The following is a 27,305-nucleotide window of genomic DNA, read 5'->3' on the forward strand; positions in this document are numbered from 1 at the left end:
CTTACAAATTCTTAAGTCCTCTTTGTGTAATGATGTGGAAAATATATTTAACTAGTAGTTTCTCAAGAGCTGGTATGGCAGTGTTATTTTAGAAACTTAGAATAGCCAATGTGGTTGATAAATTCCTTGTGTAAGTAACAATGATACTGTGTCAATGTGCAGCCAGAGGGGAAAATCACAAGGACATTCATGGAAGGCACTGGAAATCAATGTTGAAATCAAAGTCTGCATTTTATCTGTTTCAGTATCCTCAAACTATCAAGAGAGTTGGCATGAATTTCTGGAGTATCTCTGTCTAACTATTGTTAAATTCCAGCACCATCTTAAATGAAAACAAAATGAAGTGTATATTTGCAAACTTGGCCATTGCAATGAAACTTCTGGCTGTTACATTTTAAATATTTCAATAAACAGTTTGAGATTGGTGATTTTTTTTTTTATTCCCCACAAATCCTGGAAGTTGACATGTAGTGCAGCAGTTCAAAGCATCCTTTTGGAGGATGCTGCCTCACAGGTTCTACATGTGATTCCAACCTTGGGTGCTGTATTGGGCTTGTGCGTTTGCCCTGCATTCACCTGGGCCTCTGGGGTGAATTCTGATTTCTTTACACTTTCCAAAGGTGATCCAATAGGTTAATTGGCTATTGTATGTAGCCCCCGGCCAACCTCCGGGTTGCTCAGCTCGCTGTTGTCTAGGGAAACAACCCTCGGCCCTGCCAAACTGGGTAATTAGTTTGTGTGGATGCTGTGTGATGTACCCCATCCCGCCCAAATAACAGACAATACACCAGATACGATTAAATGATTTACAGTTTATAGATATTACTGGAACTATATAATTAAGAGAATAAAATATAAAAGGTGCCACATTTATCAAAGTTTAATCTCTTCGTGCACAACCTTCGTGCACAAACAGTTGGAGCTCAGGACCCTTCATCAGCCTGCGACCCCTCGGACCACCTCGACCAGCCGCCTGGGACCAACAACGGTGGTCGACCAGAGGCTCCACACGAGTCAGTCTCCGACCCTGTTAGCAGACATCACAGCACCTGGTCCATCCTCTGTCTTTCTCTCCCCCCCCACTTCTCCCCAAAACCCCAGGCATACAGTATCTTCAAATACACCAAAAACATAACAACTATCCCAATTGGTTTGTAACATATTCTTATCACACTCTAAACCAAAACAAGCTGCTAGCGCAAAAACTTTCTCAGCGTTTAACATAACAAAGAAGCATTCCCCATTAAACATAACAAAGAAGCCATTTTAATGAGCCTACGCAGTAACATAAGAGACAAAACCCCCTTACATGTAAATTAACAATTGCATGAGGTAAGTGATTAGAAAAAATCAAGGGGGTGTTGACAGTCATAAGAATTGCAGGACACAGTAAAATGGGAAGAAGATATGTGATTGGTGGAATTGCACTGCTGGAAGTCAGCATATGCTAAATAGTGCTCCAGTATAATAAACCTTCATCTGTCATTCAGTGCAGAACAAAGAGTGCTTGCCCTGTAGTGAAAGTTAAGATGCTCACGTATCTTTCATCTTGTGCAGATATGTCTAGGTAACTTTATAGCTTATGCAATGTACCAATGTTCTAAAAATGTATCTGCAAAAGGATTGTTGCTCTTAGTTCTATAGTACTGTCATGATTTAATTTGAGAAAAAGAGAAACAAAAAAATAAGTTGTAAAAGGGGAAGTTACAGAGGATCATGAAATGATCCATAGAATGCAGATCAAAGTTGCTAAACTTCTATCTTATACTGAGTTGAATGAAGAGGTTGAAATAAAATTGTGGCCAATATGCTTGTGTGCTGCTGGCCTCTGTCTGAATTCATGTAGTGTGTATATTGGGGGGGGGGGTGGAATAGTGGCGGGATATCCTATGGGTATTGTGACATAATATTGTATAATTTAACACCTCAATTCTATTGCCTCAGAACGATTATCATACTCCGGAAATGTATTGTGAGTAGCATTTTGTCTCAAAGAGAATTAATTTGATACCCTTTGTTCTTGGTTGAAATATTTACAAATTTGACTGGAACAAATGAATTATGAAAAGACACATTGAATTGGTTGACACTGGCATAAAATAGTAATATAACCCTATTACTACTTACCCTGTGCTGATTGGCATTTTTATTTGTTAAAAGGTAATATAAATAGAGATGGTAAGACCTGGCCAGAACTGATGATTTGAACTTTTCTCATGAATACTAGTATTCACACTGATCTCTGCACAGATCACCAACCAATACGAGTTGGTGTAGTCAAGCAGGAGTTGACAAGAACACAGCTTTTTATAATTCCTAAGTAGCCTGATGAAAATGCATCAACCAATATAAAAAGTTGTAATTGTATCCAGAGCCTTGAAGCAAACAATCTTGCAACTAGCTTTATTACTTTGTTTTATTCATTAATGAAAATGTTACATTAATAATGTTCAAGCTTTACAATTAATTGGGGGGGGGGGAGAGAAGAAAGGATGGTGTTAAGCTTTTGGATACTGGACGAATGGAGTAAAATCCTTGACAGAGTAGACTCAACTAAATCCTTGCAACCTTTAGATTTTTTAGTGACCGTGTATTTTAATTACAACAGTGTTTTTGGAAAGCTGCATATGCACTTGGATTAAATATTGCATATATAGTGAATCCTTAATTACTGGACAGTATTCTGGTAATAATGATCAAACAGTCCAAGCAAGACATAGGAAAAGAAAATCCCATTTATAGAGTGCTTCATCTCTCAAAGTGCCAACTTTCAACCAATTATTTTTAACCTTAATTGCTATTATCGCTTAGCAAAATGAACCAGATTTTTTTCATGATAGGGTACTATTACAAAGAGATATAATTAGCTGATCTGTAGTGGCCTCAGCAGATAGCATGTAAACTCTCCCATACTGAGAGCAGAATTTCCCATCTCTGGGTCAAACCTATTAACAAACCTCTTTCAGTCTTACAAACAGGATTTTTGATTTTCATAATTCCAAAGATTGGCAGTAGACCAAACTAATTTGCTATCTGTTCAAATTTGTGAGTACAGGCATTGTTTTCAGGCAGATAATATGAAAATATGAGCCTTTAATCCAAGCCCGACCTGTCTTCAGCTATAATTTGCAGTAGTGTGAATTGTGTGTATATGTAAAATTACGATTGCCCCATTGCCGATGATAATAAATTGGATGTCTAGCTTATTGCCTCCTATGAGACTGAGTTTCCTTCAACTGGGTGAGGAGTTTGTTTCCAGCCTTCGCTCCGCTTACCAACCAACACACACACAATGCTGGAGGAACGCAGCAGGTCAGACAACAACTACAGAAAAGATTAAACAGTCGGTGGTTTGGGCCGAGACTTTTCATCACCCCATTTCATGGGAGTACTCGTCTTTGTAAGAAGTAGCACAGTTACTTACGAAGACATAACACTTGTAGTACAGTATTCTCTTGTCTATGCGGCAAAAGGCTGTGGATTTGACATGCAGGAAGATAATTTAAAGATAATTAGAGTAATTCTTCAGGAAGTACGACACTATCTGGTGACCTGTCTTTCAGGTTTCATGTTAAACTGAAGGCCATCAGCTGCTTCAGATAGATGAAAAATATCCATGGAAGTTTGGTAAGTAAGGCAATTACACTAAAATATAGCGTAATTTGTCTTTCAATGACGAACAAGAGGAGATGCAAGCAACACCCACAAAATACTGGAGGAGCTCAGCTGGCCAGGCAGCATCTATGGAGAAAAGTACTGTCGACATTTCGGGCCGAGACCCTACTGCAGGACTGGAGGGGGAAAAAAAGAGTAGATTTTAAAGGTGGGGGAGGGGAGAGAAAGAAACTCAAGATGATAAGTGAAACGGGTTGGGGGGGCTGATGAAGGAAAGAGCTGGGAAGTTGGTGAAAGCGATACAGGGCTGGAGAAGGGGGAATCTAATAGGACAGAACAGAAGACCATGGTAGAAAGAAAAGGGGGGAGGAGCATCAGGGGAGGCGATAGGCAGGCAAGGAGGTAAGGTGAGAGAGGGAAAGTGCATGCGACTGGGCGATATGGAAGACCGCGTAAGGAATCTGGAGCAGCAGCTGGATGACCTTCGACTAATAAGGGAGAATGAGGCAGTCATACATGAGAGCTGCAGAGAGGTAGTCACGCCTAGGCTGCTGGAAGCAGGTCGTTGGGGGAAAGCGAAGGTGAGCAGACAGGTAGTGCAGAGCATCCCTGTAGCCATTTCCCTGAATAATAAGTTTACCGTCTTGGATACAGTTGGCGGGGACGACCGACCAGGGGTGAGCCACGGTGTGGTACAGAAGAGTGGGACGGAGAAGAGGGGAGCTATCGTCATTGGGGACTCTATAGTCAGGGGAGCAGACAGGAGATTTTGTGGACGTGAGAAGGACACCCACATGGTTTGTTGCCTCCCGGGTGCTAGGGTCCGGGATGTCTCTGACCGGGTGCTCGACATCCTGGTACGAGAGGGAAAGCAACCAGAAGTCGTGATACATGTTGGCACCAACAACATAGGCAGGAAGAGGGATGAGGTGCTGAAGTGTGAGTTTCGGGAACTAGGCGGAATGATGAAGAACAGGACCTCAAAAGTGGCGTTCTCAGGATTGCTGCCAGTGCTACGTGACAATGATGGTAAGAATTGAAGGAGACGGCTGTTGAATGCGTAGCTGAGGAGTTGGTGTAGGGAGCAGGGTTTTAGATTTTTGCATCATTGGGATCTCTTCTGGGGAAGGTGGACCTGTGCAGATTGGATGGATTGCACCTGAACTCGAGGGGGAGCAATATCCTTGCAGGTAGGTTTGTTAGCATAGTTCGGGAGGGTTTAAACTAATTTGCAAGGGGGATGGGACTCGGAACGATAGAGCAGTGGAAGAAGTGTATGGGGTAAAGCCAGATCTAACATATAGAGAGGTTTTGAGGAAAGAGAAGCAGAATAAAGGGTGTAAAGGTAGTAAGGTAAAAGGGCTAAAGTGCGTGTACTTCAATGCAAGAAGCATCAGGAACAAAGGTGATGAACTGAGAGCTTGGATACAAACATGGAATTATGAAGTAGTGGCCATTACAGAGACTTGGCTGGCACCAGGGCAGGAATGGATTCTCAATATTCCTGGATTTCAGTGCTTTAAAAGGGATGGGGGGGGAGGGCAGGAGGGGTGGCATTACTGCTCAGGGATACTATTACAGCTACAGAAAGGGTGCGTATGTAGCAGGTTCCTCTTTTGAGTCAGTATGGGTGGAAGTCAGGAATAGGAAGGGAGCAGTTACTCTATTGGGAGTATTTTATAGGTCCTCTGGTAGCAACAGAGATACCGAGGAGAAGATTGGGAGGCAGATTTTGGAAAGGTGCAAAAATAACAGTGTTGTTATCATGGGTGACTTTAAGTTCGCTAATATTGATTGGCACCTGATTAGTTCCAAGGGTTTAGATGGGGCACAGTTTGTTAAGTGTGTCCAGGATGGATTCCTGTTACAGTATGTTGACAGGCCGACTGGGGGAATGCCATACTAGATCTAGTATTAGGTAACGAACCGGGTCAGGTCACAGATCTCTCAGTGGGTGAGCATCTGGGGGACAGTGACTACCGCTCCCTGGCCTTTAGCATTATCATGGAAAAGGATAGAATTAGAGAGGACAGGAAATTTTTTAATTGGAGAAGGGCAAGTTATGAGGCTATAAGTCTAGAACTTGCGGGTGTGAATTGAGATGATGTTTTTGCAGGGAAAATGTACTATGGACATGTGATCAATGTTCAGGGATCTCTTGTAGGATGTTAGGGATAAATTTGTCCCAGTGAGGAAGATAAAGAATGGTAGGATGAAAGAACCATGGGTGACAAGTGAGGTGGAAAGTCTAGTCAGGTGGAAGAAGACAGCATACATGAGGTTTAGGAAGCAAGGATCAAATGGGTCTATTGAGGAATATAGGGAAGCAAGAAAGGAGCTTAAGAAGGGGCTGAGGAGAGCAAGAAGGGGGCATGAGAAGGCCTTGGCAAGTAGGGTAAAGGAAAACCCCAAGGCATTCTTCAATTATGTGAAGAACAAAAGGATGACAGGAGTGAAAGTAGGACCGATTAGCGATAAAGGTGGGAAGATGTGCCTGGAGGCTATGGAAGTGAGCGAGGCCCTCAATGAATACTTCTCTTTGGTATTCACCAATGAGAGGGAACTTGATGATGGTGAGGACAATATGAGTGAGGTTGATGTTCTGGAGCATGTTGATATTAAGGGAGAGGAGGTGTTGGAGTTGTTAAAATACATTAGGATGGATAAATCCCCAGGGCCTGAAGGAATATTCCCCAGGCTGCTCCACGAGGTGAGGGAAGAGATTGCTGAGCTTCTGGCTAGGATCTTTATGTCCTCGTCATCCACAGGAATGGTACCGGAGAATCAAAGGGAGGTGAATGTTGTCCCCTTGTTCAAAAAAGGTAGTAAGGATAGTCTGGGTAATTATAGACCAGTGAGCCTTATGTCTGTGGTGGGAAAGCTGTTGGAAAAGATTCTTAGAAATAGGATCTATGGACATTTAAAGAATCATGGTCTGATCAGAGACAGTCAGCATGGATTTGTGGAGGGCAGATCGTGTCTAACGAGCCTGATAGAGTTCTTTGAGAAGGTGGCCGGGCATATAGATGAGGGTAGTGCAGTGGATGTGATCTACATGTAAGGTATTTGACAAGGTTCCGTACGGTAGGCTTATTCAGAAAGTCAGAAGGCATGGGATCCAGGGAAGTTTGGCCAGGTGGACTCAGAATTGGCTAGCCTGCAGAAAGCAGAGGGTCGTGGTGGATGGAGTGCATTCGGATTGGAGGGTTGTGACTAGCGGTGTCCCACAAGGATCAGTTCTGGGACCTCCACTTTTCATGATTTTTATTAACGACCTGGATGTGGGGGTAGAAGGGTGGGTTGGCAAGTTTGCAGATGACACAAAGGTTGGTGGTGTTGTGGATAATGTAGAGGATTGTCGAAGATTGCAGAGAGACATTGATAGGATGCAGAAGTGGGCTGAGAAGTGGCAGGTGGAGTTCAACACAGAGGAGTGTGAGGTAGTACACCTTGGAAGGACAAACTCCAAGGCAGAGTACAAAGTAAATGGTAGGATACTTGGTAGTGTGGAGGAGCAGAGGGATCTCGGGGTACATGTCCATAGATCCCTGAAAGTTGCCTTACAGGTAGACAGGGTAGTTAAGAATGCTTATGGGGTGTTAGCCTTCATAAGTCAAGGGATGGAGTTTAAGAGTTGTGAAGTAATGATGCAGCTCTATAAAACTCTGGTTAGGCTGCACTTGGAGTACTGTGTCCAGTTCTGGTCGCCTCACTATAGGAAGGATGTGGAAGCATTGGAAAGGGTACAGAGGAGATTTACCAGGATGCTGCCTGGTTTACAGAGTATGCATTATGATCAGAGATTAAGGGAGCTAGGGCTTTACTCTTTGGAGAGAAGGAGGATGAGAGGAGACATGATAGAGGTATATAAGATAATAAGAGGAATAGATAGAATGGACAGCCAATGCCTCTTCCCCAGGGCACCACTGCTCAATACAAGAGGACGTGGCTTTAAGATAAGGGGTGGGAAGTTCAAGGGGGATATTAGAGGAAGGTTTTTTACTCAGAGAGTGGTTGGTGCATGGAATGCACTTCCTGAGTCAATGGTGGAGGCAGATACACTAGTGAAATTTAAGAGACTACTAGACAGGTATATGGAGGAATTTAAGGTGGGGGGGGGTATATGGGAGGCGGGGTTTGAGTGTCGGCTCAACATTGTGGGCTGAAGGGCCTGTACTGATCTGTACTATTCTATGTTCTATATTCTATGAAAATGGGATGGGAAATGATTGGGGGGGGCGGTTTACTGGAAGTTCGAGAAATCGATGTTCATGCCATCAGGTTGGGGGCTACACAGACGGAATATAATGTATTGTTCCTCCAACCTGAACGTGGCCTCATCGCGACCATTTCTCTCTCCTGCTCTCCCCACCCTTTAAATCTACTACTCATCTTTTTGTTTTAGAAACATAGAAAACCTACAGCACAATACAGGCCCTTCGGCCCACAAAGCTGTGCCGAACATGTTCCTTACCTTATAAATTACCTGGAATTATCCATAGCCCTCTATTTTTCTGAGCTCCATGTACCTGTCCAGGAGTCTCTTAAAAGACCCTGTTGTATCCACCTCCACCACCGTTGCCAGCAGCCCATTCCACGCACTCACCAGTCTCTGCGTAACAAACTTACCCCTGACATTTCCTCTGTACATACTTCCAAGCACCTTAAAACTGTGCTCTCTCGTGCTAGTCATTCCAGTCCTGGGGGAAAAAAACCTCTGACTATCCACACGATCAATGCCTCTCATCATCTTATACGCCTCTATCAGGTCACCTCTCATCCTCCATCGTTCCAAGGGAAAAAGGCTGAGTTCACTCAACTTGGTTTCATAAGGCATGCTCCCCAATCCAGGCAACAACCTTATAAATCTCCTCTGCACCCTTTCTATGGTTTGCATATCCTTCCTGTAGTGAGGCGACCAGAACTGAGCACAGTAATATACTGTGGTGGTCCTATATAGCTGCAACATTACCCCTCGGCTCCTAAACTCAATCCCACGATGGATGAAGGACAATGCACCGTATGCTTTCTTCAGTACCAAAGGGTCTCGGCCCGAATGAGTTCCTCCAGCATTTTGTGCTTTTCTGTTAATGGGTGCTTGCTGTCTAAAAACTGCTAGAACATCTCCAGTGTTACATGGTGCATTTTTTTTGTGTGCCATACTCTGCCAAAGCCTCGGCGACCACTTTTTCAAGTGGTTGTCTTGGAGGAAAGACTCCGTGAGTGATCCCCCACGTCCTTAACAGCGCAGCCTCGACACTCAACCCGACACGGATGGAAAGCGTGCTCGGGAGCGGCATGACTGGATTCGAACTCAGGAACCTTCGCTCCGGAGACCGGAGCTGATGTCATTGCGTCACCAGCCGTGCATTTAGAGTGTGACAATGTCTTTGGAAATCCAAAAATTACAGGTCTTTGTGTAGATAGAGAGAAAGAAAAAGGTTTTCACAAGGCTCAATAACTGTTTCTATCCGAATGTTATCAGATTCTTGAACGGATCTCTCACACGTTAAAAGACAAACTCTTTTAACCTATATAGCACTTTCTTAGTAATATCAACAATTGCTCCAGAATTATGTCTACTATTAACTACATTGATGCAATTAAATACAGCATAAATCTGTCTGGATGGCATGCAATAGAAGAGCTTTTCACTGTACATTTGACAATAATAAACTAATTCACCAGTTTTACATTAATAGTAATAACGGGGAGAGAACTATGCAATATCAACTTGGTGCAATATAAGTTACACTCTATAAAGTTGTGCCCGTTTTCTTCCATTACATTGCTTGAATTTGGCTATGAAACTGAAGGAAAATACAGAATTATGAGTCTAATCATTTGTCATTTGCCTTGAGTGAAATTATGGAATAAGAATTGACAGGTCAAATCTGCCATTGATTGAGCTTTTGAGCAGCTATCGTAGCGATTAAATAACAATTAAATCAACCATCCCATTCTTGTGACATAATTTGATTAAGAACAATTTTGACTTTAAACTTTTCATACTGGCCGTGATTTTTACTCCTTTAAGACTTAATCATGTTTTTAACCTCTGTCTAAACAGCATCAAGAACCCAAGGACCCAAGGACCCAGTTACTATTTCTAACATATTTAACTACTTATTTACCAACAGCATCTTTTGCTCAACTGGAAATGGTAAGCAGTGTGCTATTACAAATCTTCAAATTATTTTATTTACTATCACCTGAGCCAAGAGCTAGCGTTGCAATTTTAAATTTCAGTGGATTAATTTAACTGTTTCCATTTGGAGAATATTTAAAATATTGAGTAAAGAAAATGTCATTCCAATGACATTCACTATTTTACAATGGTGTAAAACGTAACAAGTACTTGAAAAGATTAGTCCTGTCCCATATCAAGGACCATAATCGCGGCTACCTTGGGCCGGCAACGGTTTACGTATAAGGTGAATAGATCAACTGACGACGCCATTTCTATCGCCCTTCACTATCTTGGAATACTTGGAGCACAAAGACACCCAGGTCAGGATGCTTTTCATTGATTACAGCTCGACCTTTAACACCAAACTATCGAACAAGTTGACTGTCAAGCTCCACAATCTAGGTTTCGGCACAATAACCTGTAATTGGATCTTGGACTTCCTCACTAATCGGAACTAGGCAAGTGCACAATAAACCCCCTAACCCTGAACACCGGTGACTCGCAATGGTGTGTACTGAGCCCACTTTCTCTACTTGCTCTTCAGCTGTGACTGCACTGCTGTTCATGCTACAAACTCGGCCATCAACTTTGGAGACGACTCAACTGTGGCCTAATACAAACAAAAATGAGTCTGTATGTGAACAGGAGGTGCCGAAACTGTCCGATTGGTGCAGGGACCACTACCTGTCACTCAACGTCAAGAAGACAAAAGAAATGATAATTGACTTCAGGAAGACAAGAGCTCCCAAAAAAGCCTCACTATTCATAAATGGTGAGGTAGTGGGAAGGGTCTCCAGTTTCAAGTTTTTTGGTTGAACATCACCGAAGAACTCTCTTGGTCCGTCGACACACAACCTCGATAGTAGGAAAAGCAAGACAGCGAGTATACAACCTGAGGTGCTCAAGAAGAGCAAATCTGCCCCCCCCCCCCCCAATTGCTGGCTAACTTTCCTGATGTGCATTAGAGAGCAGACTGACATGCGGAATGACAGCGCGGTACTCTAGCTGCAGCAAGACAGATCATAAAGCACTCTATCGGGTGATCAGGACGGCTCGGCACATCATTGGGACTCAACTACCGGGTCTGGAGACAATCTACAACTCTCCACGCGCGCTTGTAACAGCATTAAAGACCCATCCCATCCCAAACTCCCTTAAACGTCTCTCTCTTTAATTTTTATGAAAAAACTATTACGTGCAAAAGCTTGATTTGATTTATTATAATTACAGTTCTGAAGAGAAATGTTACTTCTACACAGATGAATGAACTGCATTTTCAAACCACCGGGGTTGTATTAACAGATTCTCTATATTGCTTATGTTCCCGATGGTACCATTCAGCCTATCGGCAGCAAAACTAAAGGTTCGTCGATCAAAATGAATAGACTTTAATTTATAATTGCTGACAGTTTTAACAACACTTCATCCCTAAATAGAGTATCTGGACGAAGTGCTCCCGGGGTACGCCTATTGGCTGGATTCGATTGGCTGCTTGTTTAACCAATCGGAGCGGCCGAGTGGGGAGCCGTCAACGGGTTCCAGCGGCAAAATTTTGAATCAGGAGTGAGGTTTAACGGCTGCGGTAGGGCGTGAGCGGTTTCCCAGCCGGCCCGTCATGTCCGAACAGCAGTGTCACGGTCCGCTGGCTGCAGTGTCCGGGGAAAACGCGGGGGAGCAGCCGGAGTCGGCCAGCCTCGGCGGCAGGGAGAGGGAGAGGGAGGAGGCTGCCGCGGCAGCGTTGACAGCGGAAGCTGGCGGTGAGTGTGAAAGGAGCCCAGCCTGGATACCGCTGACAGACTCGCCCGCCCGAATCACCCTCACTCTCGATACGGCCTGTCGGCTGAACGCCTTCCCGAAACGTACGTTTCTCCCCCCAGCCCGCCGAGTTCCTCCAGCATCTTAGTTTTTTTGAACTCTGGTTTGTCCTAATTACCATCCCCGGGCAACGCCATAAAGTTCCTTTCACAGACCGCATGACCCAGCTGATAAAGCAGGTGTCCTGGGTATAGCAACACAATAAATAACTCAGGAGACGTGACGGGAAAGTCAACGATCTTTCATCACAGTGGGAACTTGCCACTTAGTCCAGTCTGAGCTGAGGGAAGTGACAGAAGGGCGAACCTCGCCCACAGGTTTCATAAATTGCTCCGTGAACCGACGGGAGAAAATATTTATTTTTGCGAGCTGATCAGATACTGGAGCCGAAAATAAAATCTCACAAGTTCATGAAGCTGAGGGTAAATAAGATGAAAACGATCTTCAATGTTTTTAAGGTTGGAGGAAAGATTAGATTTATTTCGAGCGCGAATGCTTTGATGTGGCAGTTGTGCAGCATAGCCTGCCTGCCTTGAGCCGGACATTAATGACCAGGTGGATTCTCGTCCAGGTCTGAATATTGAATGTTTCAAAAAAGAGACTGTTTGATTTAAAAAAATGTTTATCTTGAGTTCTTTTTCATTGCCTCAGTATAACTTGAACTGTTTCCCAGTTTCATTGTTTGGTTTTACTTGCAATCCTATTCTACCCCTTATTTCTTCCATTGACACTTTTGTTTGTCTCTCCAGAGCTTTTTTTTCAAGAATCTTGTTGTCTTGCCTCTAACACTTGCTCTTTGTTTTGGCACTAACAAATATTGCTCACCGGTGACAAAATCAGTACATTTGTCATGTCTCTGTAGTTACCCTTAATTAACTGTAATACTGGCACATCCAATTTTAGCCTTTCCCTTTGAACTGCAGGATGAATTCTGTGTCTCCTAAGGGTTTCTTTACTCTAAACTCCCTTTTTACTCCAGAGATGTACATAAATAACTAAAGCTACATTAAAGTAAACATTTGTGATTAAAAATGTTAATTAAACGTTCTGATTTAATACATTTTCTATTTTTAGAAATAATGCCTTTTTAGAATGTATAAAGCCACAATTATCTTTGACAGCTTGTTACTGTATAAGGCTTTTAAAAAATATTGCACGAGACATTTTAAAGCAATTCAAGTGGTTGTGCATAAAAATAATGATGTCAAAAATACATTTTAGGACAAATTAAAGCTACTGACAAATAATTGAATATTAAAATAAAGTAAGACCTACTTGCAACTAATCTTTTCCACACTGTCTTCAAGTCATTTAAATAAAGTGGGTTGTCCTTAACACACCAACTACCCAGGGATAAAATAGAAGGTAAATGCAACATACATCCAACCCCTCTCAGCACATCAGTTGATCTGCCCTTGGACTCAGTAACAAGTCCATTGGTAGAGCAGAAGTTCAGATCTATCAGCTATCAATAAGATCAATTGGCCCAGCCAGATTACAATATTATTGCATTAACAGAATGTACCTGCACTGTCTGCTAATAATCATGTAAAGGAAATAACAGTTATTCATGACCAATGGACCCATATCTTAAAAAATGAATAGGGTCCAGAGGAGGTTTACAAGAATGATCCCAAAAATTAAAGTGTTTAACATATGAGGAGTGTCTGATGGTTCTGGGTGTGTACTCACTGGAGTTTAGAATGGGGCGGTAATCTCATTGAAACCTACTGAATTTTGAAAAGTCTAGATAGTGTGGATATGGAGAGGATGCTTCAACGAGTGGGGGAAGTCTAGGTTCAGAGAGCACCGCCTCACAAATAGAAGGATGTTCTTTTAGAACAGAGATGAAGAGCTTTAACCAGAGGGAGGCGAATCTGTGAGAATTTATTGCTAGAGAGGGCTGTGAGGTGAAGCCTTTGATTTAAAACAGATGTTGATCAGTTGATTAATAAGGACATTAAAGGTTATGGGGGAGAAAGCAGTGGAATGGAGTTGAGAGGGTTAATAAATTGGCCATGATTGAGTGGCAGAGCAGTCTCAATGGGCTGATGACTAATTTTGTTCCTATGTCTTCTGGTCTTGTAAATAGTTCATGGAGATTTAACACAGATTTCAGTCAAAGGTGTATATTTTTCTTTCCCGTAGACCCTTTGAAGTAACTGCATTTAGCTCCAGCATGTAATCTAAGGCTTTAGAATACTCAAGCCTGTTTGCAACTCCGAGCTCGTTCTGCATTAAAGGTCACCTTGATATCTCAATATAGCTGTTTATGGAGAGTTGGCTTGGCTTGCATTTAGCATCCAGAAAAATCAAGTCACGGAGGGCATTATGGATGATGGGTTAGTTTTGTAATGTTCTGGTCCGTAATCTTAAAAAGAATTAGTCACACTGTGTTTATTTTAGCTGTTTAAGAATATGCTGAGTAGTAAATAATGCATTTCTAAATTACTTTCAGCTCTTTCTCAAGATGAAAAGGAAAGTAATGTAAATTGCAATAGCTCCAACAAAGGCATCACTTTGAAAAGAGGTTTCCATGGAAGAACTACCACGTTTCCAGAAGTTGTTGAGACAACACAGTTATCATACTATGAAAGATATAAGGCTTACCAGGACTACATCTTGGGTATGTAATTTAAATCAATGATATTTGAAATATTTTTTTAAATTCTAAAAATGGTTAAATAACATTGTGATCTAGATCTTTGAAACTTGATCTAGACAGGTACTGGGAAGTTTTTTAACTCAATAATGAGTTTCTTTTAAAAAGAAGTAGGTATGTAAGCAAGGCTAGAGAAGGAAGAATGTTTCCTGCATTAGTATTTAAAAGCACTTAAATATTTTAACAATTATAAATGGATGGATAGCTGGTCCTGAAAGAAATTGCAAGTGTTGACTTAAGTGTGCATCTAAGTACTATAAAATTCTGCGGGATGTTGTTGCTTCTAGGCTGATGAAATGTGGTTGCCAAGGTTGCAAAGAAGGCTTGAAAATAATGTGTAATGTTTTGAAAAACCAGAAGAAATTTTACATTTGATAATTTTTTTAAATAGTTGGGTAATATCCACTATAAAGTGCATTTTCTAAAACCTGTGGGACAAATTTAAAATTTGATATATGGTTACCTTTTATAATTATTTACCTATTATTCTTATGATGCAGAATGTTAGATAAAGTTCTTGAATAATAATTTTGAATCAAGAATGTAAATCATTGAGAATGGTTTGATTTTTTTTTAAAATTAATAGGTGACACAAAACCATCAGAAGTGCAGGATTTCTTTGCAGAGTATTTGGAGAAGGTCCTAGAACCATATGGATGGCAAGCGATCTGGTCCAATGATATATTTGAGGTGCTGGTTGAGGTAAGTAATCTGCTCAGAGCATTTATAGTGATGTTAACTACTGTATTTGATATTTGTTTTTACTGCCATATCAGAATCCAACTGTGGTGAGTAATTACCAATAAGTTTAGTATGTATATTCTCTGAGATATTGTGGGCTTTGGATCCTTGTTATTCCAATAAGAGAAACTTGTTTGTTTGGTTGATCCAAATTGTATTATAATGCTTTTATTTTCTATTGTACTATAAAAAAACATGTTACATTTGCATTTTAAATCATACAAGTTAAACATAATTAAGGAATAAAATGCTGTTTTTTTTTTCACTAGTTTTGTTTTGAAAACAATTTTAGGTGACTGATGTGGAGACTTCAAGCCTCAGGGCAGTGGTAAAGCTGACGGAACCATTCCTTTATGAGTCTGAAACATGTTCTCTGAACCTGGAAGCAATGGAAAATTTTCTTGTGGCAAAAGATCACCTTGTGCCTCTACAAGAATTATACGTGGTTTTTGAAGAGTCTGGAGAGTTTGATCAAACAGCACTTGCTATCGAACATCTCAGGTAATAACTTAATTAAAAATTCTTTTGACATTTTCTAAAAAGTACAGACCGCACTTGTATATTAGAAGTAAATAAAAACTGTAAACAGTCTATAGGCTCTAGACCAGTAAGAGCTATGTTTTTTTTAACAACAAATACTTATACATGTTGACTATGGTGCATGGGTCATTGCTCACGTATAAAGTCTTCACAAGTTGACCCAAGGAGAATAGCCAAGGATGGAACAGAATAATGAGGTACATCAGATTTCAGTAGCAAATGATAAAGAAGATGGATGGATGATGATAAGATGCCCAGAAAATAGGTACACTGGTGGCAAAATATTGTAAAGTATTTTGCAGGTGTGATGTTACTCATCTCCTTTTGCATTTTTACTTGGAGACAAGTCAGGATTCTGGCAGGTGTACAAAACTGAACTTATTTCTCACAGTGGGGGGGGGAAGAAATGACATTTTATGAAATCAGCAGGAACAAGGAAACATATTACAAAAAATTGAGCACGAGCTTAGTTTCTAAATTTCATTACTTATATATAAAAGAAAACTGGGATATGCAAAAAAAAAAGAGAAATCAAAGGGTCTTCTATCCATTTTTTAGTTTTTGGACTTTATTGGCTATAGTTTTGTTATTTTATGAACCTGACTTGGGTCAATAACTCTTACTAAGATATTTTTGAATTACCTGGGTGGGGGGTGGGTGAGGTGGAAAACCACTCTTTTACATTAAAGCTGTAAATTTAAAACTTCATTTTGCAATGGGTTTATTTTGGTATCAACATTGAAATTCCTCAATAATTTAGTGCTGGTAGCTTTCAGATTGCAGCTTGTTCAGACTAGGAGTCTCCAGGTTATATGGTCAAGTTGATGTTTACAGCCTATCAATAATTCAGTTTATTTATGTATTTAACTTTTAAGGTAAGTTGCTGTTAGTGTAAATTGCTTAATATTGAATATGTTTCAGGTTTTTCTACCAACATATTTGGAGAATCTGGGATGAAGATGATGAGGATGATGATTTTGATTACTTTGTCAGATGTTGTGAACCAAGACTGAAGCTGTAGGTATACGTTGTTGAAACTTACTGTTAGCTGCACTCTATGGCCATTTTATTAGGTAGAGCTGTACGCCTGCTTGTTAATGCAAATATTTAATCAGCTAATCATGTGGCAGCAATTCAATGCATAAAAAACAAGCAGATATGGTTAACAGGTTCAGTTGTTTTTGAAACCAAACATCAGAACGGGGAAGAAATGTGATCTGAATGATTTTGACCATGCAATGATAGTAGTAGTCTTACTATTACTGTCAAGAAGGAGGTATAAAAGCCTGAAGGTGCACGTTCAGCAATTTAGGAACAGCTTCTCCCCCCACCCCCCGGCAATCCTATTTTCTAAGTGAATATTGAACCCATGAACACCACCTCGCTTTTTAAATTATTTCTGTTTTTGCACTACTATTTTTAAATTTAACTACTTATTATACATATACTTATTTTTTCTATATTTATCATGCATTGCATTGTACAGCTGGCACTGTTAACAAATTTCAAGACACATGCTGGTGATATCAAACCTAATTCTGATTTTGGTGCTAGACAAGTTGGTTTGAGTACTACAGAAACTGCTGAGTTTACAGAGGATGCTGCAAAAAACAAACAAACAAAAAAATCTAGTGAACAGCAGTTATATGGGCAAATTTGCCTTGATAATGAGTGAGGCCAGAGGAGAACAGCCAGACTGGTGCAAGCTGACAGGAAGGTGACCAGTAATACTGGAAAGTTGGCATGCTGGGAGGCAGCACCTCCTACGTGGCCAATCAAAGGTGTTATTGTCTTTTTTAAACATTCTTCATGATTGCAAGCCCCTGCTGGACACTAAGAACTTAAAGGAGGGCAGGTCTATCCCATCAGAGAGTTGCTGAGTGGCAGAGAAACTGAAGGAGCTGGACTTGGTGCGGACTGTGCTGCTGCCTGTGACAGAAAGGAGTCGGTGTGTGAAGGCAGTGTACAGTCTAATGGTGAGTGATCAACGTAGTCTGTTTTTTTTATGATTGCAAGACCCTGTTGGGGACTGATAATGTGGAATGCTGCAAGTCTGATTCACAGTTTTATTGGTGAATGGTGGGTGCAGATGGCAGGGGAGCTGCATGGTCTCAGTTGTAGTGAGGACTGGGCCTCAAACCGGGGTGTCGCCTGGTTGCAGCCACCCAGGAGTGAGGCATCGGAGTTGGTGTGCTCCACTGGAGTGCCTGAGGTGGCATCCGCGCTGAAATCGGTGCTGCTCTCCAGTGTTCACTCGGCAAAGGACAAGATGTATTATGACTGCAGACTGTTGCAACATTCATGAACTAGAAGGAGGTAGGAGGAGGCAGGTGAGTGGGTGAATGTCAGAAGAGGGAAGGGAAATAAGCAGTTGATACAGTGTTCTCCTGTGCCCCGTTCTTTTCAACTACAAGTATACTGTGGGGGAGGGGTCGACCTACAAGCAGGGAGCCATGGCAACCATGTTTCTGGCACTGTTGCTCAGAAGGGAGGGGACCAGGGGAGAAAGGCAGTGGTAATAGGAGATCCTATAGTTAGAGGAGTAGGTTGGAGAGACTGGACGCAATAGAGAGACCCAGATGGTATGTTGCCTCCCATGTGCCAGGGTCTGGGATGTCTTGGATCTCGTCCGCAACATTCTAAAGGGGGAGAGTGAGCAGTCAGACACCATGGTACATATTGGTACCAAGGCATAGTAGTGAGAAGAGAAGAGGTCCTAAAGAGAGAATTTAGAAAGCTGAAAAACAGGACATCTGGGATAACAAACTACACGTGAGTTAAACAGTAAAATACAATTAAACTTTCACCACAGTGCTAAAAGTGAATCAACTATATATGATTCAACAGAGCCAATGTCTCACTTATCAAGCATCCTCAGGGTGATGGTCACTGATCCTTGAGAGCTGGTGTTTAAAGTCATGCGGACACATACTCACTGTCATCTGAAAAGTTCACGGACTTCAGTAGAAGCAACACATCGGAGAGCAACACCTCAGCCTGTGAAATACAATTATTATTCACAATTATGCCTGTACTGACCCACATGGCAATTGTTGTCTACCCAATTTCCCACTTCCGCCCTCCTGTACCCAATAAAGTGTGTTGTCAAAATACTGAAAATTCATTCATCTGTTTTCATATTAATAAACATCAAGTCATGAATTTTTATGACGATCTATTAGCACACAGTTACTTTTACCAATACTAACTTTCTGTGCCAGATTTCATGGGTTATTTGAATAAAATTCCAACTGACATGCTGGGATTCACTCTTACTTTTCCAAATCAATAGTCCAGTTTTCTTGGATGCTAGCCTTATAACTTGATGACTAAGCTATTGTAACCGTAAAATTATAACTATCGAGTTGCTCTGATTCGTAATGGGTCAGAACTCAATCAAATAGGATGTGAGAATCTGGTGATCTTAATTGTAAAGGTCCTGTGATATACCACTAGAGCTGAAATAATATAATGTAGTTAAGTTAAAAATGTAATGTATAAATAATTTTTAAAAGAAAATTTAAAGGAAGTTGGACCATGATCGATTAATTATTAAAACATTTTCAAATTTAGTTATTTTCACTTAATAAATATTTTAAATGTTAACCAGAATGAAATAAAGGTTGCAGATTTTGCCTTGCATAAGCTTCATAATTTATTCAAAGTCCAAAGTTGAGTTATTGGCTTATGCAGAAGTACATATGTGTCCAAGTGCAATGAAAAGCTTACTTGCAACAGGATCACAGACACATCGCATCATATAAACAGCTTTCACAAGAAGAAATTGACAGTAAGTTATACCCTTCAACTCTGTCTAAATCTCATTCCACTCAGGGTCCTCTACATTACTTGTTTCTCAGCACCACTGTGAGCTTTGCTATTAATTTGCTGTCTTTATAATTTGACTGATTCTTGACACCAGATGGTGCTCTAAGCAAACTGACATTGTATCTGCTTTTGAGTTTGCTATCTTTTAAACTCTGATTTAACAAATAAAGTTTCAGGGTTTCAGCACTTTTTCTGCAGTAATGTTATTGGAATACCTGTTTTATTTAGTCAATCACCAACTTTCATCACTTCTTTCTTCTGATGAAAATGGTCATAATATATTTTTCCAGTGCCATATACTATCAATGTTTTGGTCCTTTTATTCTTACTTAAAAATTGACATTGAATTTTAACAGGTTTTTTACATTATGGATTTCTTGGAATGGTTTTGTCTTGCCATGTACTGATATCTAACAGCTGATGTTAGTAGACTTCATGATCTTGCGTTTCCAATGAGATTCTGAAAGCAATTGTTGGACTACTCAAAGTTGGCAGACTTAGAAGGAAGGTTGAATTTAGTTTTGTTTGAATGGCTTATATCCTTACTGTACCAAATAGCCTACTGTATAATATGGGACTATTTTATGTCATAGTAACACGTTATTGAGCATGCGCTATTAGGCGCGTATTGATCCGTATATGTGTTTAGTTCGGGTTGCGTAAGTGGAAGTCCCTGTTAATTTTGCTCCAGTCTCTAGTGTTTTTTATTAATGATATTGTTGTGTAAACAGCCACATACACAACAAATTGATGATGAGGTTAATGAACCTGCATCCTATTGGAACGCCGTGTTTTAATTGATAACGGCACTCAGAAGAGGCAGAGTAAGGCCGCGAGTCTGAAAAGAAATGGGAGTTCAGCCAGAGTCGGGAACGTTGGGATAGCGAAAGACACAGTCGGAGCCGCGGCACGTCCAGGCGAGACCACAGCCGCTCTGAAGCCCAGGGCTGAGGGTCTGCCTGCCTCAGAAGGAATATTTCAAAAAAAAAAGAATGACACAAGCATCTAGCCAGAGTATGCTCGTGATGCTAGCAAAAAAAGCCCATGTGAGTCAAAAAGTAAACAAAGGACTGGGGTTAAATTAGCAAGGGACCGGGGCTAAATTCACATAACAAGGATAAATTAACACAACAAGGATGGCGTTAATTGGAAACATTACAGCATTTGATAATGGCATTGAACACTGGGCAATTTATAATGAAAGTATAGAGTTATATTGTGATGCTAACGATGTTAATGCAGGAAAGAAAGCCAGCGTTTCACTTAGTGTAATGGGCGCGAAAATATATGGCCTACTATGGAGCTTGTTAACCCCTGAAAAGCCAGCTGACAAAACTTTCAAGGAAATAGTAGACCCTCTCCAACAGCATTTAAACCCCAAACCGTTGGTTATTGCTGAAAGATTTAAATTCCATAAACGGAATCAGAGCAAAAATGAAAGCATTTCTGAATATTGTGCTGAATTGTGTAATTTATCAGAACATTGTCAATTTGGAGCTGGTCTATCAGACGCATTTTGGGGTATAGGTTAGTGTGTAGCATGCCCTGTGAAACCATACAGAAAAAGCTCCTGTGTGAAAAAGACCTTACATTGGAGAAAGTGCTAAACATCTCAGTTTCATTAGAAACAGCGGCACGGGGTGCTTCAGAGATACAACAAAAATCTCTGGAATATGCTACGAATAAAATGTCACTGCGCAGAAATGAAGGAAAGAAATGTTAGTGTTGTGGGAACAGGTCACATGACCATGATGGTTGTTGGTTTAAAGATAAAGAATGCCAAAACTGTGGCAAACAGGGCCACATTGGCAGAGTATGCAAAGCTTGTAAACAGCAGGAAAAGGGCAAAATACAGAGAAACAAGAAACCCCAGAAAGGAAAATACAACAATGCACAAAATGAAAGAAAGGAATTCTGATGAAAATAACTAAGACAAAAGTGAATTGTCTTGTCTGCCACTTCACAGCGTGGAAGAGACAGATGATCAAAGAGTAATATGGATCACTCCACAAGTGGCAGGTGTGAGACTGAAAATGGAGTTGGACACAGGCTCAGCCTTAACAGTGATCTCGATACGCGACTACAAACGACTGTTTTTGCACATACCTCTGAAACAAACTAAACTACTGCTAAAGACTTACCCAGGACAGAAAGTGCACCCAGAAGGCAAAATTGAAGTGACAGTGACCCATGGAGGTAAAACACAGCAACTGAACCTCTATGTACTGAAAAATGGAGGAGCACTGTTGCTGGGTTGTGAATGGCTCAGTAAAATTCAGTTGGATTGGCACATCATCAAGGCACTAAATGTGTCAGCAAAGAAGGACAGCAAGGCTACATCTCAAAGACTGTCGCAAATACTTGCTGACTCTGAGGAAGTGTTCATGAAAGGAATAGGAACACTTCAGGGCATGAAAGCAAAGATTGAGATTGAGGAAATTGCATGTCCAAAATTTCACAAAGCCAGGCCAGTGCCATATGCAATCCGTCCTACAGTAGAGGCAAAGCTGAAAGATCTGGAGCAGATTGGGGTCCTGTCAAAGGTGGATTGGAGTGAATGGGCCACGCCTATTGTTCCAGTGATGAAGAAGACCTCCAACACAAAACCAGGAAAACCAAGCAAGGTGCGCATATGTGGTGACTTTAAAGTGACTGTTAACCCAGTTCTCCACACAGTACAGTATCCTCTACCTCATATTGAGGATACTTTTGCTTCCCTGTCAGGAGGGGAACATTTCATAAAAATTAATTTGACCCAGGCTTACCTTCAGATGGAAATCGAGGAAGCATCCAAGAAATCCCTGACAATAAATACACAAAGGACTTCACCGGTACAACAGGTTGGTGTTTGGGATAGCATCAGCTCCTGCAATCTGGCAAAGGGCAATGGACCAGGTCCTGCAGGGGATTCCAGGGACTCAGTGTTACCTGGATGACATCATTGTCACCGGCAAAGATGAACATCTTTCTAACCTAAAGCAAGTGCTCACCAGGTTAGGAGAATATGGGCTCAGAGCTAATTGACAGAAATGTGAGTTTTTCAAAAAGGAAATTTCATACTGTGGGAATGTGATCAACAAGGATGGCTTACACATGTCTCAAGACAAGATAGAAGCGGTGCTTAAGGCACCACCACCTGAAAATGTGCCTCAGCTGAGAGCATATCTTGGTCTAGTGAACTATTACCACAAGTTCTTGCCTAACCTATCCATAGTCCTACACCCACTAAATGCATTATTACAGGCAGGGACACAATGGAAGTGGACTGAGAGCTGTGAGAAAGCGTTTCAAGAAACTAAAAGACTCATAACTTCAGACGGATTGCTCGCGCACTTTGACCCCTCCTTACCTATCCGACTAGCTTGTGATGCCTCGCCCCATGGGATAGGAGCTGTGTTATCGCACGTTTCCTGATGGCTCCGAAAGACCAATAGCTTTTGCCTCAAGATCGCTAACTTCAGCTGAATGCAACTACGCACAGATTGACAGAGAGGCCCTAAGCCTCGTGTGGGAAGTCAAGAAATTTAGTCACTACCTGTATGGCCAAAAGTTTACTCTGACTGACCATCAGCCGCTCGTGTCAATCTTCAACTACAGCGATGGTCCCTGTTCTTAGGAGGTCACAGGTATGACATTGAACACAAGGGACCAAGCAACACGGCAACGCAGATGGTTTGTCACGTTTACCACTGCCCACTTCTGAGGTAACTATGCAAATAGATTCAACAGAGGTCTTTCACACAACAATAGTTGAACAATTACCAGTAACAAACAGCCTCATTGAAAGGGAAACACGCAATGACCCTACATTGTCAAAAGTGTATGACATCATGGTAAAGGGACGGCCAGCGCAGGGTAACACACTGTTTCCAACCTTCTCAGTGAGGAAGGAGCAGTTGTCAATGTGTCGGGGAACTCTAATCTGTGGCTCATGAGTTGTGATTCCTCCCAAGCTACGCACCAGAGTGTTGGAGGAACTGCACGAGGGGCACCTGGGTACTGTGAAGATGAAAGGTCTTGCCCGTGCCTATGTGTGGTGGCCAGGAATCAATAAACATATTGGGGATGTGACCAAGAATTGCTCTGGATGTCAAAAGATCCAGAACACACCACCACAAGCCCTTCTCCATCCGTGGGAGTGGCCCTCATCACCATGGCAGCGAGTGCACATCGACTTTGCTGAACCATTCATGGACTCTATCTTTTTAATTGCCGTTGATGCACATTCCAAATGGCCAGAGGTCATCAAAGTGAAGACAAACACATCGGAAAAGACCATTACAGTGCTGAGGACCATGTTCGTCAGGAATGGCATAGCACAGCAAATCTGCACAGACAATGGACGACAATTTGTCTCTGAAGAATTCCAAAGTTTTGTGAAGAGCAATGGAATCAAGCACTTTACATCGGCTCCTTACCATCCATCCACAAGTGGCTTGGCGGAAAGAATTGTACAGACATTCAAGAAAACCCTCAAGGCAAGGGACAGCGAAAATCGACCACTACAGCACAAGATTAACAGCTTCCTCGCCTATTGTAATGCAGTACATGCAACCACTAACCAGACTCCAGCAATGATGTTTCTGAACAGGAACCTGAGGTCCCGCATGGATCTTCTCAAACCAAATGTACGGTGTGATGTAGAGAACAGACAGCTCAAGCACTCGAATGCTAAGTCAACATGGAGCTTCAATGTGGGACAGTCAGTTCTTGCACGGGATTACCGGACTGAAAGGCGGCAGCCGGGTATAATTTCCACCATAGACGGGCCATTGAAGTATAGAGTACAGGCGGGAGAGAATGTATGGAGACGTCATGTGGATCAAATCCTGAATGCTCAGGTGGAAAACACAACAACATCTTGCCCTGACTCCCTGGACATAGAAGCAAACACTCCTGATGTGACCACATCATCCTTGCCCACAGATAAGCCTGTCATCAGTGCTGAGGACCCACCTGATGTACCTGTGGAGACTAATTTCCCAAGTCAAACGTTGCAGGGCAGACATTACCCGGAGAGGCAGAGAAGGCCCCCCCCCCCGAGACTTCCGTTGTAATTATAATTATTATTATTACATTGTTATAATTTCATATTAATTAAACAGTTGGTGGGCGTTTGTATATTAAGGGTACACATACAGTAGTTGTTTAACGTAGTTCTCCCCAAAAAAAAGTTGATACACTTTTAAAATAAAAGGAGAGGAGTGTACCATATAGCCTACTGTATAATATGGGACTATTTTATGTCGTAGTAACATGTTATTGAGCATGCGCTATTAGGCGCGTATTGATCTGTATATATGTGCTCAGTTCGGATTCTGTAAGTAAAAGACCCTGTTAACTTCGCTCCAGTCTCCAGCATTTTTATTAATGATAATGTTGTGTAAATGGCCACATACACAACAGTTACTAAATCAATTGCATAAAATCCTGTCTTTATATATAAACATGATTGTTGAAGTTGGCATCTATATTTTCTTGATCAACCAATATACACTTAGTGACCACTATATTAGGTACATGAGGTATCTAATAAAGGGGCTACTGAATGTGTGCGAGATTTTCTGCTGCTGTAGCCCATCCACTTCAAGATTTGATATGCTGTGCATTCAGAGAAGCTCTTTTGGACACCACTATTGAAATGTGTAGTTACTTGAGTTACTGTCACCTTCCTGTCAGCTTGAAACAGCCTCACCATTCTCCTCTGATCTCTCCCATTAACAAGGTATTTTCACCCACATAACTGCTACTCACTGGATGTTTGTTTGTTTTTGTTTATCACACCATACTCTGCAAACTCTGGAGACGATTGTGCATGAAAATCCCAGAAAGTCAGCAGTCTGAGATATTCAAACCATCCCGCCTGGCACCAACAATTATTCCGCAGTCAGTCACTTAGATCGCATCTCTTCCCCATTCTAAGCTTAGTCTGAACAACAACTGAACCTCTTGACCATGATTGAATGCTTTTATGCATTGAGTTGCTACCAAATGATTGATGATTATAAATTTAATGTGCATTTATACTTAATAAAGGCCAGCCGTTGGTATAGTGGCATCATCACTGGACTTCGAGGTGGTTGGTCCTGAGTTTGAATCCGGCCAGGGTCCCAACCTGGGCAGCAGCAGAGTGTGTGCAGAAGAAAGGCCTGGCAATCTACTTCTGTATTGGATTGGATTGGATTGGATTGCATTGGATTAATTGAATTTGCATTACGTGCTGTAAAAGTATTATAATCCGGCACAATGGGGACTTTAATCTACCACAATTTCCAGACTATTGGAGGTTACTTCTGTTATTATGTAATGCATTTTTAGCTCACTTTTTAAGCCCTTCAGCATTTCTTAATAGTCTGGTGAATTATTGAAGTTTGCTATGTATTCCAAGAGTAATCTGATAAAGTAACAGTATTTGCTACTACAGCAGTAACGTGCAGAAAAGGCAAATGGGTGTTTTTTTTAAGGTAACAAATATCTACTAATGGAGAATATTTATTTATTTCCATTTCAGGTATTATGATATCCTTGAAGATCGTGTTCCTGCTGATCTTATTGCTGAATACAATCGCCTGTTATCAAAGTGTGAGGAGATATATAAAGAATTTATAAAAGTGAGAAATAATATCTCTACAAGTGATTCTGAATCTGAATTGAGTAATGTTTCCATGGTGGAAGGTGTTAAACTTTGTGAAGAGTTGGATAAGCTTAAATATAAGCTTCGCATAATGGAGTCCCCACTTTACAGGTAATCTGTCTTTAGGTTTGCACTTTTCTAAAAATGATATTATGCTTTTCCTGTTAATATAGAAAGTCGTGAAAATTTAGAATGATTACAGATTTGTAACTGCTACCATGACAAAATTACTCTTTAACAATTTTAAGCAATGTCTTGCGTTCTTTGAACTCGCATTTCACTTAGATAATTTAGTACATACAGTATCCCACAAAAGGAGCAAAATAAAATTACTGACTGGAGAATATTCAGTTTTAAGGTATTGAAATCATGGGAGTTAGAATGAAATGAAGATGAAATGGTTGGGAAAATATAACCGATAGGGATAAAGCTTTATATAGCTGAAACATCAGTTCCTAAAAACCAATAACTTTATCTTTAGGTATGTTCTGCGCCAGGAAGGCTATGGCTTGCCAGGAAAGCAGGCCAAAGGAATTCGCTCTTCGGGGGAAAAAGTTATTCATGTTGTTTCAAGCTCCATGACCATTAATCTACTGCAATCTTTGTTGAAGGAAAAACTAAACCCGGATTCTTTTATTCAGGAACAACCAATGGAGGTAATAATTTTCACTGACCATTTAGGAAGTGCAATATTAGTTGAATAAACATCAGCCAGTTTAGTCAAAAATATAATGAAAAATATAGTCTTAAGAAAATGGTAAATCTTTTAATATGTTGCCATCACAAGGGCATCAAATATTTGCAATACTTTGTTTTCTTTCGCAGTAATTATGTCGATGCAAATATCATGTAAATTGTTTTTACTCAGCTAACTTGTGATGGAACCCTAAGATTGAGGGGAAAGCTTGAGTGGACTGAGTGTAGCAATTCTCTAACAGAACATGATGGCAAGGTTATAATTGCCTTCCATGATTTCCTAATTGCTGAGTTGTTAAGTTAAATCGTTATCTAAAATCGCATTGCCCTGTACAGTAGTATAGCATTGTGTAAGATAATTAGGTCAGAGCCAAAATTGCCTACAAAGTAGTTGAGAAATAAAATGACAAGGCCGCATCTCCAATTTTGTTCCTGACACTCAGGGATATTCAAAATCACTCATCAATTGAGGAAAATGAAACTTTTTTTTAAGTTGCTTTGCATTTAAATAATGAAAAACATCAAAACGAACATGCCTTCCATCTTAAAACCATTTGTCAAATGGGGTCACTGCTGCCGCACCA

General features: G+C 41.0%; 1 protein-coding gene across 2 annotated transcripts in view; it reads left to right on the forward strand.

Moving 5' to 3' along the window:
* Nucleotides 1–11,368: 11,368 nt before the first annotated feature.
* shcbp1 (SHC SH2-domain binding protein 1) overlaps nucleotides 11,369–27,305 on the forward strand; it is a 40,665-nt gene continuing 24,728 nt past the window's right edge. Inside the window, exons 1-7 of one of the 2 annotated variants that reach the window (XM_072279654.1) lie at nucleotides 11,369–11,562; nucleotides 14,079–14,246; nucleotides 14,869–14,984; nucleotides 15,316–15,524; nucleotides 16,485–16,580; nucleotides 25,903–26,136; nucleotides 26,507–26,681. In XM_072279654.1, coding sequence (XP_072135755.1) covers nucleotides 11,421–11,562; nucleotides 14,079–14,246; nucleotides 14,869–14,984; nucleotides 15,316–15,524; nucleotides 16,485–16,580; nucleotides 25,903–26,136; nucleotides 26,507–26,681 — 1,140 coding nt within the window. In that variant the 5' untranslated portion in view covers nucleotides 11,369–11,420. Of the gene's footprint in view, nucleotides 11,563–14,078; nucleotides 14,247–14,868; nucleotides 14,985–15,315; nucleotides 15,525–16,484; nucleotides 16,581–23,164; nucleotides 24,445–25,902; nucleotides 26,137–26,506; nucleotides 26,682–27,305 lie in introns of those variants that run through there. The other variant, XM_072279653.1, reaches the window with a different exon arrangement.

The sequence above is a fragment of the Mobula birostris genome, chromosome 15, assembly GCF_030028105.1.
Source record: "Mobula birostris isolate sMobBir1 chromosome 15, sMobBir1.hap1, whole genome shotgun sequence".
NCBI lineage: Eukaryota > Metazoa > Chordata > Chondrichthyes > Myliobatiformes > Myliobatidae > Mobula > Mobula birostris.